This window comes from Myxine glutinosa, chromosome 5 (assembly GCF_964187855.1).
Source record: "Myxine glutinosa chromosome 5, kmMyxGlut1.1, whole genome shotgun sequence".
Taxonomy (NCBI): domain Eukaryota; kingdom Metazoa; phylum Chordata; class Myxini; order Myxiniformes; family Myxinidae; genus Myxine; species Myxine glutinosa.
This window is the reverse complement of record NC_136265.1, coordinates 160,129,845-160,142,056: the sequence shown is the minus strand read 5'-3', so window position 1 is coordinate 160,142,056 and position 12,212 is coordinate 160,129,845. Positions and strand designations below refer to the sequence as shown.

Sequence of the window (12,212 nt, the reverse complement as noted above, 5' to 3'; positions counted from 1 at the left end):
CACAGTACATTACCCCCAAGGGGCTCTCGTGCCTCCCCTGTCCCTCTAAAAACTACCCCTGTTGGTGTCGATGCATGGGTCACACTTCCGCAACCCGCTACCCATTCCATACCACCACAACCTTGCTCACTCACACCTCGCACCTCTCCCATCACCGGACCCTCTCGCTCGCACCCTCGTGCCATACCCTCCGGACCAGCCATACACCTCACTCTTGGCCTCTCACGAACATCCGGGTCTATCTCGACCCCCAAGCTTATTAAATCACCTGGCGCATCATACGCACGACCATATTGGTCACCACTTACACCGGGTCCTCTTTCTCTTCGCTTCTCCTCCATCACCTGCGAATCCCTCATCCGGTTAATGAGCACATCATCACGATCCGAACACAGACTTTGGACCAATTCTTTTACTTCCTCCTTTATCTCTTTCTTATCTTCTCTCCGTCGCTTCTTAATTTCGCTCACCCCTTCTTCCACTTCTTCTAATTTCTGCTTCACCTCCTTCATCTCCTCGTGCGCCCCCTTAAGTTCTTCCTCTAACTCCACCTTATTTTTTTCTATGTGCTCCCGCACCTCCCGCTCTTTAACCTCCATCACCTCTACCACCTTGTTCATTTTCCTCGTCAGGTCCTCGTGTACCGTCTGACACTCTTTTTTAATTACCCCTACGTCCTTTTTCATCTCCTTCTGTGTCGATTTTAAACCCTCTATTACCGCTGTGTTCTTCTTTACCTGGTCCCCCAACTCCTTTTGTCCCACTGTCAGTTGTTCTACTCCCAGCGTCAACTCCTCTATACCACCTTGCAATTTTACAGTCCCCTTTCTCACCTCCTTCTCCATGCGCTCTTTACAGTGCCTCACCTCCTCGTGCACTCCTCCGACCTCCTCACTCACACCTCTTCTAATCTCCTCTCCCATCACTTGCATCTCCTGCCCAGATGCCACCCTCATCTGCTCCATTTCCTCCCTGTGAGCATCCAATTTAGTTTCTACCCCCATTCTGACCCCCTCTATCTGCTGCCCCATTTTTTTAACTTCCCTTTCCGCTTGGTCCCTCATGTCCCTCAATTTGCCTTCCATACTGTTTTCTAACCCCTCTAACCCCTTTTTCATCCCTTCCATTTGATTCTCTTGAGCGGCCATTCTGTTTTCTACCCCCGTTAACCCCTCCTGTATTTCCCCTAATCTATTGTCTAATCCCTCAAATTTGTTTCCTAATCCCTCTATTCTACTCCCTAACCCTCCGATCTGGGCCCCCATGTTCTCCCTCAATTTCTCGCTATTGGACCCCATCCTTTGTTCTAACCGTTGGCTATTGGCCCCCATGTCCTCCCTCAATTTCTCGCTATTGGACCCCATGTCCTCCCTCAATTTCTCGCTATTCTGGGCCATAAGGGCCTTCATTTGTATTAAAAAAAGGTTCAAATCTACCAGCGGCGCTGCTACGGTCGCGGGCGCGGTCGCCGTAGCCATCTGCGAGGCGCCATTTTGCGCGCCCGTAACCTCGTGCGCGAGGACGCCATTTTGCGAACCTGCCGCCCTCGCTGCTTCGCTCTCCTCATGTCCCTCAATTTGGTCCTGGATCGACCCTGCCTCACTCTCCTCTACCGGAACCCAGCCGTCTTGATCTGCCATAGCGCGACTTTCAAAATTCGGGTTTTTATTTTAAAACAACACAAATTTCACTGTTAATAATTTCGAGCGCGTGAAGCGCGCTTCGGGTCCAATCTCACTTCCCGACACCAATTGTTACGGACACGACTTAAGATGTTGTGATGGGCCGAGCAGAATGGCCGCCGTGTTCACACAGTTTACCCGATTCCACCCGACGTTGACCAAATCGCGCTATGCTAAATCAATGAAGGAAAGGACACAACGACTGGGATAAATGAAACGACGCAAGGGGTACAGTTCTCAAGACCTCCGGAGGAGGATATAATTGGTGGGGGAGAAAAGGGGTAGATTACAAGGTATGAGGTAAAGCACAGAAGAGATAGGCACTTAGACACAATCTTATCTATCCCAGACAGACCACAGACAAACGGAACAAGACTGACTTACACAGGGATTGATGGCAGGGAAGGACAGGCAGTCGATAGCGCAAGGTGCACCTTGGCTCAGGGACAGAATCAAGCACGGGCCAGTCCAGAGATGCGGGGCGGTGTCACAGCGCTCGGAGGTGGCGTCCTTCTCTGTCCAAGCTGAGGGCGCATCTGACGTCACCTCCCTCTTCCTGCGCATGCTCAGCGGGGAGTGACACGCCCTCGGCTCGTTGGCTCCGCCCCAGATGGAATCGGTCCGCCGCTTCTATTGGGTGCGGGGGGTTACCGGGCTCCGCCCTTGACGAGGAGCTGACAGCGAGCCCCTACGTGGTAACCCCGTCGAGCACATGCTCGATGGCGGCTCGTTGGAAAGGCTTGGTGCCCTTTCAACACCCCCTACCAACCAAGCCGGAGTGAGGACGCCCACTCCCCGCGCCGCCGCCGCTGTTGTTGTTGTTGTTGTTGTACCATGAGGAAGAGCTGCGGGGAGGTATTGGGAGGTCCTAAACTTCCTAACGGTGCCATACAATCACATTCTGGTGCAACGAAGAGTCAGAATTAATGGAAACGAGTCCTTAACTGACATAGACTAAGAATAACTAGCAAGATGTCCTATAGTTGTCTACGTGAGATGCGGTGGACCTGGATGCGACATTTAATGGGGGAAATAGGGGGAGGTCGGGTCTACAGAGTGTTGTTTACAGAAAATGGGACTAGGGAATGGGGGATTGGGGATAGTTGGGAAGTATTGGGGAAATAGGGGAATATTTACAAGCGGATATGGATGGAGGCCAATCTCATATCCGCAACAATATATATAAAACACAGTTTGTGTGCGTGTGTGTAATGTTACCGATAGACTCTTAAACAGAGAGGCTTACGTGCTTGATATTTGGCATAGACATGGCCATTGAGCCTGGGACGAACATGGCCGAACTCAAAATATTTGACGATCCATATTTTTTATTCATATTTACCTCAGCGCATTTCAGCGAAGTACCCGCTAATCTCAGCCGGTTCCAGAGCAGCGCGCTGATTCGCTCAGAGCGATCACGTGATGTTCCATTCCCGCCGCCAGACTGATTCGCTCAGAGCGATCACGTGATGTTCCATCCCGTCACACGTCACACGTTTTTTCACCTTTTATGCGATCGTGTTTTGTATCGATTTTGTGCGATATTAATTAAATGTCTTTGAAACAGCTGTGAAACGTCTTTCCACAACCCTTCCGTAACCGATTGGAGCAGTTAATTGCCGCACAAAACGAGATCCGCGAAGCGAGTTGGTCGAGTCGTGCTGACCAAGATGGCGACACGGCGGCTTCACTTTTCATGGAGTATGAGCGTTCTATATATTTTCAATTCAGTGCGCCCGTGATTTGTGGCATAGACATGACCATTGGGCCTTCACGGTGTAATTTGTGCGAGGCTTTTGTCCGAGTGAGCTTGAGTCGAGAGGGCGAATGTACGGGTTGGGAATGTACGGGTCTCCCTTCCCCCGCCCGGCAACGCCGGTACTGGAGGACATCACAGGATCGGTGAGTCTCCAAAATCCGCTTCGTGCTGTTGCGAATATGCAGGACTATGTCGCGATTGTTGTGCTGCTCTCCGACCATGAGAACTGCAACGTCATTGTTGACTGGCCCTCCCCTTCCCTCCCCCTTCCCCCTCCCACCTCCGTCCTCCCCCTCCCTTCCCCCTCCACCCTACCCCTCCCCTTCTCCCCTCCCCCTCCCCCCTCCCCTTCTCCCCTCCCCCTCCCTTTTCCCCCTCCCCCTCCCTTTTCCCCCTCCCCCTCCTTTCCCGCTCCCTCCTCCCCTCCCCCCTCCCTCCTCTCCCACCCCTCCCCCCCTCCCCACCCCCTCCCTATTCCCCCCTCTTCTCCCCTCTCCCCCTCCCCCTCCCCCTCTTCTCCCCTCCCCCCCGTTCCCCTCCCCTCCCCTCCCCCCTCCCCCACCCGGCAATGCCGGGTACTTCTGCTAGTATACTATACAGATTACACTGTAACTGTAACTATACGCTATAGTGTATAGTGTAGCGTAGTACTATTACACTATACACTATAGTATACTATAGTGTAGTATAGTATACTATAGTGATTAGACTATACTATAGTTTAGTTATACACGATACAGAGTGTATTGTTAGGATTTATTTAGAGTTATAACTATTTTATTTATTATTTTATTTATATTATATATTTAGAGTGCATGTAAATGTTGTAATTTTTGTGATCACTATTTGAAGATAGTGCAGACAAATAACACAATACATTTATTGCCTGAATGTTATTCTCGTGTTTCCAATATTGTCTTCCAGGGAGAACTTTTACTTTGACCTTGAAGATAGGGGACCATAGTACACGGAGCTTAAATCGCCTGGATGTGTTACTTTTGTGTTTAGCCTTGTCGCAGACGTTGTGCTTACTCGTAGATAAGCTTCGTAGAAAAGCGTAAAACCTCAGTGTTCTCCTTTATACTCCCTCTTCCTCCCGCCTCCTCACAAATCACACCCCAGCCATGCAGAGGTGTTAGGCAAAACGAATGATGAAAATAGTGGGGAACAAAAAAGTTTTTGACATATGCTGTATAATGATAACATGACAAGAATTCAAACTTTGTCAGATTATCCTGCCTATTATGCGTTTGACTGTTTCGACCTCACCGGGGGACAAATGATAACTATCAGCGCTGCAACATTGTCATACGTGATGTGTTAATCTTTGGGCTTTTGCCAGTCCATCGAGTGTGTTTCTCCCACCGGAGCTGTAAAGCCACAACTCCTGTACAACTTACAGTCTTTTGTCTGGCTTTGGAGAAGCCAAGCTTAGAAAAGTTGCGTGTCCGGGCTAGGTCGTATTATTATTTAAAAGATTAGGCTGAAGAGCTCTTGAGACTGAACTTCCAGTGGTTATTTGCGCAAAAGGAGAGGAGGATTTGCCAGGGCAATCTTTTTTTTGAGTGACAAGTTAAGCATATGATATCTTCTGTCCAGATTTTTTTTTCTTTTGAAAAATTGACAGACAGGATAGATGATGGTGCGCGCCTCAATGGGGTAACCCCCAGAAACGTGTCAGAAGAATGTGTAGCGCACTTGGAGCAAGATCACTCATGGGGTGGGGTCACCTGCTGTAGTATTAATAATAATTAAGATAATAACAGGACCCGACCTGGCCATTCCCATGGGAACGGGTGCTTCTCGTAGTTCGAAAATAAGTTGAAGGGAAGCATGCAAGCTTGTTGTGTTTTCATGAAAAGGTTGTCTTTTGCATTATTCATGTTATATTTTATTATCTACTACATGATGTACCTGTCATGAATCAGTATGGTGGGAAGGTATGAATGCCATAGGACGGGAGGGCCATAGCAGAACAACAATCGCATTGATGGAATGGCACTGGAAAGTGCTGCCCACCAAAATGTCGTCACGTCATCCTAATTGCAAACTCTACAACAAAAAAGAGCAATCAGAGATTGCAGACCCTTGCCAGGATGTGTTTTCAGTGGTTTTTAAGGCTTTTGTGTGAAAATAAATATGACGACCGAACCATGTGACTGATGATGTCATCATTTTTTTTTCCTCCACCATTTATTCCGAGATTATGCTCAAGAAATTTCATCTTAATAGGATGAAGTTTTGTACTTGTCGAATCATGACGTCATAAGGGAGGCACCTATGACGTCATCATTAACATATTTTATTCCCCATGGAGAGTTCTTTACAATGAGCCATGTCTCAATTTTTTCTATTCAGCGCTTTCAGGGTATAGATTATAGAGGTGCAAAGTTTTTCGGTTTTTCCAATATGGCGGCCGAACCACGTGACCTATGACGTCATAATTATCATTAAAAAATTATACCGGTGGGGATGCACCTATGGTGAAAATTTTCTGTCAATCAGACCAAAATCATATTTATTCTGTGCGGACAAACAAACAAACAGACAAACAGACAGACAGACAAACAAACGGACTCAAATGCAATACCCTCTCCTCAGGCGAGGGTAATAAACTCTACTTTTTAATGGATCGAACGGAATATATGGAAGGGATTTGAGTTAATGTAGATTCTGTGAGCCGAATTGTAAGATATTATTAATAATTTCAATGTAGATCAACAGTGGCATAATTATTGGTGCATTCTGAAGTTTTGTTTATCTTCCATAAGGTCTGTGTTCATGTGTACCATGGCTACGGGAGGAGAAAAGAGAAACAGGTTGGGTCTGGAGAAGTCACCATATCTCCTGCAACATGCCAACAACCCAGTGGATTGGTAATATTGATGGATTGTGAAAATGCTTACTTGATTGTGGAAAGAAAGTGCTATAAATTTTTCAGATGTTATGCTTAAAGTTTAAAGTCAAGGCAAGAATTGTATACAAGTTCGTGAGTTGCCACTTTGCTTGAGAAAAAGTTGGATACAATGTCGAGGCTCGTGGAGGAGATAGAACATGGAACAGATCAGGACATAACAGGGCAAAATGAACAGCAGAAAGAAAGGGAGACATAAGCAGGCAAGATAGAGGAAGACTTCGAAAAATAAGGGATGCGTGATAGAATGGGGGCGAGGGAAGGACAAGATTGATACAGCCCCAAATTCTCCGGAAGGAAAAACTTGTGGAGGGTTAATGGGGGTAGAAAACATCATGGATTTGGAATGGGGACGATCTGAGCTGGTGATGAACAACTGGTGAAGACCAGTTGATGAAGATGGTGAAGACCTGGAGCGAAGAATGAGATTGAAGAGAATTTGGAAGTTGGTTCCACAGGTGGGAAAAAATGAGGAACAAATGAGTGGACGTGAGCAGTGATCCTGGATTTTCGGATTTGAAGAAGGGGATTGCTGGTACACCACGTGTACCCTGCCGAACCTGGATATATATATATATATATAGAGAGAGAGAGAGAGAGAGAGAGAGAGAGAGAGAGAGAGAGAGAGAGAGAGAGACAGAGACAGAGACAGAGACAGAGACAGAGAGAGACAGAGAGAGATTTGACTTTTATGTGCTTTTATTATAAAAGTATCAAAACACACATGGAAGAACACCGCAAAATTTTTACAAGAAAAAGAAAGTTGTACAAGCAAAAAGAATGTATATACATGTATATGTGGACATTGAGCGTAAGTATAATTTACAAAAACAAACTCAACACCTCATCTGTAAAACAATCGTCGTTCACACTGCCGAAACTTATCCGGGCCGACACTATTCCTTTGAAGCAAAACAGCCCATTTTCATCTCTGCCACTCAATTTGATCTTTCTAGTTTTATATATTGCGAGTTTAGCAATTCCGCACAGAAAATTCAAGAAAGGGACCGCTGTCTTGTTCTTGGTGCTCCTTTCAATGCCATACACAAAAATTGCAACAGAAAAAACAAACTGAAATTTATAAAAGAGCTGTTGGAGGAAACAAAAAAGGGGTACCAATCTCTTACATTTCACAAAAGCATGGGTCACATTTTCAGCCTCTGCACAAAAAGGACAAACATTCAGTACAGAAGGATCAAACTTATTAAGTAAGTATTTGGTGACCAGGGCCTGATGAACTAGTCTCCAATTTAAGTCTCCGGTTCGACCTAAGGTTGGAGACCGATACATCTCTTTCCACACTGGAGATAGGAACGAATTAGCCGGAATGATCTCATCCCACCGATTTTTAAAAGGTTTTGTGAAACCCGGTATAAGCACCTCTTGGCATATCCCATAAATAACTTTTTTTCCCATCACATGGAACACACCGCAACCATCTGACTTTGAGAAGACACCCTGTTGTTTTTTTGAGGTGACTTGGAGCTCGGGGAAATAGAGACGAGAGTCCACCACTTCATCTGCCCCAGTCCACCCGATATTTAATTCCCTGAAAGTTTTAATCACAACTCTCAAAACTTTGTCCACCATTCTAGATGACCGAACCCCCACTTTTGATGTGAGAGAACCGGTGGATAACCATCCATTTAGGGAAGGCTTCATCAGGTCTCGCACTCTGTTTATTCCATTACAGGTGAAGAAATGCATAAATGACCTGGAGGTTGAAATTTCAGGGAAAAAAGGATTCAGAACCAATGGCTCATGCATATATTTTTTTGCATCGTAGGACACCTCTAATCGTTGTATTCCAAGGACTTGCCAGGCATTCAGAAGGCTCTGATGAAACTCGGGGAGCAGAGTCGTGTTGACATGCTGCAGGTCCATGAGGAAGAGCTCTCGGTCATACTTCAACCCATCTGCTTCCTGCAGCCAAGCGTTTGTGAGAGGCCGCCACGGGACACACTCACCATACAATAAACGCTTTATCGTCCACATGCGGAAAGCCATTATCCGACTCGGAACATGTATCAAGCTTTGGCCACCTGCATTTCGGGGTCTGCACACCGTGTCTGGTCCAAGCCAATGGTGGCCTCCCCAGAAAAACTGAGTTAGAACCCTCTGAATGCCTTTGACCAAGTATCTCGGAGGTTGGAGGGGGATAACTTTATGCCAAATAAAAGGAACCACCAGGTTATTTATTATTGTCACCCTTGCCTTAAGCGATAGAAGGTGGTGCAACCGTTTCCATCTAGCCAGTTTCTGCTTAATTCTTTCCAAGAAACCCTCCCATTTTTTTGTTCATATGCTTGGACTCCGAGAAATAACCCTAAATATTTAAACCCCTCTTTGTTCCACTGCATTCCTCCTGGTAACACAGGCAGAGCTGAGGAAGGTGGACTGGGGCCCACCCATAAGGCAACACTTTTGTTCCAATTTACTTTTGCCGTGGAGGCGAGCTCAAACTGGGACAGACATCGAAAGACCTCACCCACATCATTTTGGCTGGAAACAGCAACACAAATGTCATCCGCATAAGCTGAAGTAACCATTTTGTGTTTTTTTGTTAAGGAGACTCCTTCCACTGAGTTTCGGAGCAAAGCTAGTAAAGGTTCGACCGAGAGACTGTATAGCATTCCTGAAAGCGGGCAGCCCTGACGGATGCCTCGCTGAAAGGGAAAAGGGCAACATAAGCTGTTGTTTACCTTCAACAGACAGGATGCATTTTCATACAACAACTTAACATAGGAAACAAAATTTTGTCCAAAACCAGCTCTCTGTAGTACAGCAAACAAAAAAGAATGGTCAACACTGTCAAAAGCTTTTTCTTGATCTAAAAGAACCAAACCAAAACCATGAGATGTAGTACGACCGAGACTGATCAAGTCTCTCACCAAAAAAATGTTATCGTAAATAGAACGCTCAGGAACACAATAAGACTGATCAATATCAATCAAAAGGGGGATGACTTCCTTTAGACGTATCGCGAGCGCCTTCGACAATATTTTATAGTCCGTATTTAGGAGTGACACAGGCCGCCAATTTGTGGCGTCTTGCAAGTTCCCTTTTTTTGGAAGGAGACACAAAACTGACCTCCGGCAACTTAGTGGCAATTCACCTTGTTCAAGGCTATCATGGAAGATGTCAAGTAGAGTAGGGCCTAGAATGTCCCAAAAGGCCTTGTAAAATTCAACTGGGAGGCCGTCAAGTCCAGGGGCTTTCCCATCTTGAATTCCTTTAAGAGCAACAGTAAGTTCTCCGAGAGAGATGCCAGGCTCCAGTTGTTGTCGCTGGTCTTCAGACAAAGATGGGAGCAGTTCAAACATCTCGTTTCTGTTTTCCTGGTTCACAGTTCTCAAGGCAAACAGCTTTGAATAAAAGTTTCGTAATTCATCTTTGATGTCACTTTGAGAAGACAGAAGCGCACCGGCAGAAGAGCGCAAAGCGTGAATTTGTTGAGGGGTCTTGGCTGTCTTTTCCAGGTTGAAAAAGTCTTTGTTTGGTTTGTCAAGTTGGATATTGTCCATTCGCAGTCGGACGAAAGCACCAGATGCACGCTCTCTCACCATTTCAGCCAGTAGTGTTCTTTTCTCTGACAACTGCTGGACATTTTCGTTGGACATTCCAGATTTCTGCTCACAATAAAGTATATCGTTTTTTAAGGCAGTTATCACACCGAGTGTGTTACAGGTATTATAACGACAGTATTGCTGGCAAAAACACTTAATTTGGGATTTTGTGCAATCCCACCATTGCCTTAAATTTAGGTAGGAAAACTTTTGCATTTCACATTCCTTCCATACCATTCTGAATGCTTCTTTGAAATGCTCACTTTGTAAAAGTTTGACATTGAAAGTCCAATATGCACTTCTACACACGTGATGAGGTAGGCCACATACAACAACAACCATGTGATGATCAGAAAAACCAGATGGCCTTATATATGAATTCTTGACAAGATTTACCTTATCATGGTTAACATAAATCCTATCCAAACGAGCCATTGTCAAAAGATTTCTTGCGGCACAAACCCACGTGTACTGCCGGATATTAGGGTTCTGTACCCGCCACACATCCACAAGTTGAAATTTTTTAATGAGCTGTGCCAAAGGCCTTGCACTCGGTGGATGAGGCTCAGCAGTGTTTCTATCAAGTTGTGGGTTGAGGGTACAGTTGTAGTCTCCCCCCAAGCAAACCAACATGGACAGGTCAATAGTGCTTAAAAAACCTGCTAACTTGTGAAGAAAAGCACTTCTTGCAGAGTTCGCACTAGGGCAGTATACATTAGTCGTGCAAATCTTTTGGTTACCGCTGACAAACTCCACAGATAGTAAATGGCCCTTGCAAATTTCTCTACATCTGATCTCCAACGGCTGGAGTCTAGGATGTAAGACTACTGCAACACCAGCCTTGGCATCAACAAAAGCACTGGAGAAAAAGTGACAACCTTTAAAGATATTACGCCACTCAACCTCAGAAGACTGATTTGTATGCGTCTCTTGTAACATCAGCACATCAATTTTTTCATTCTGAAACATTTGAAAAACCTGGAGGCGACACACACAACTGCGACCACCGTTGATGTTTAAGGATGCTACTTTTATCTCCACTCTGTTAACTATTCATAAAGTTCCTTGCCCGCTCGAGTTACACATTTTCTTAGCCTCTGGAATTGAGGTTCTGACATGTTAACCTGATAAGGTTCACGAATCATGTTCTTTGCAGTCAAAATAAAATCATGCAGATTCGGAAAGTAGTCTTTGATTTTTACATGTCTTTTCCTGAACGTTTCTTCAAGGAACTTGATAACATTTTCTTGAGAAACCATGGTGATGGTATTGTCATCACACGCCTCACTCTCTTGAGCACTTGAAGCACTAAAGAGTGGAGTAGAAGAGGTTTCATCAGAATCAAGTGCTTCATCTTGATCTGCATCTTTTCCTCCTATTTGCTGAACACTTAGTTTTGGAAACAGCAATTCTACAGGGTCAAGGACCTCCGCACTCTTTGCAGACCCTTCCAAATTTACCATATCCTCTGCGGCAATAAGTATGTCCCCCACCTCATCATCCCTTTCATTTTTATCTGTCAGGGAAGGGTTAACGTTATCCTCACAGTCGCAAGGACTTTCCCCTTTATCTATTTTTTCCTCACTAGCAGATCCAGCTGCTAACTCGTCTGAGCGAGTTTGGTTATCAGGACAAGGACTTACCACATCCTGAGAGGATCGACTATTTTCCAGGTCATACTCAATCTCAGCAAGTGGTGCCAGCGAATCTTCCTCATGTACACACACTTCCTGTACCATCTCCATTACCGCCAAGGAGTTTCCGGTGTAGGCCTCACCCTGGAGGTCCTGCGAACCTGACACGATCTGAATCTTATTTTGTTTTTCTTCGGAATCACAGGATTCATCACTTGAACGCTTCTGACCTTTTTTCCTGGTGTCCGCTACCGATACTTCCATGGTATCGTCCGCACTGTCGTGTACCGTGGACGAAATGAGAGAGGGTTCAACCACTTTTATTCCCACCTTAAGTGGAGGGGCAGGGTTAGTCACCTCACGTTCTAAGTCTATCACTCCCTCCCCCACCCCCCCGGTCGGGGGGGACGGGTCTGGTGCTTCACTCACCGCAGTCGGTGCGGTGGGTGGATTAACCACTCGATCCGCCTCCTCCCCTTCATGGTGCGGTGAAGAGGAGTCGCTCCTCACCAATCCTCCGTGTTCCTGCGGTTTAACCGCATTGGGACAGGCACTCCTCACATGCCCGTAAGCCCCACACTCGAAACACGTCATAGCCTCCGAGGAGGCATACATTTTGTATTCAAAGCCGTTGATTTTCACACTCAACACGACATT

At 45.9% G+C, this 12,212-nt stretch overlaps 1 protein-coding gene across 3 annotated transcripts in view; it reads left to right on the top strand.

The window, feature by feature from the left end:
- The window catches only part of SPATA20 (spermatogenesis associated 20), a 150,376-nt gene that overhangs the window by 14,832 nt on the left and 123,332 nt on the right, over nucleotides 1–12,212 (top strand). For 2 of the 3 annotated variants that reach the window (XM_078778946.1, XM_078778947.1), the window contains exon 2: nucleotides 6,213–6,317. The exons of the other annotated variant lie outside the window; for it this stretch is intronic. In XM_078778946.1, the coding sequence (XP_078635072.1) occupies nucleotides 6,213–6,317 (105 nt within the window). The remainder of the gene's footprint in view (nucleotides 1–6,212; nucleotides 6,318–12,212) is intronic. 3 annotated transcript variants of the gene reach the window in all.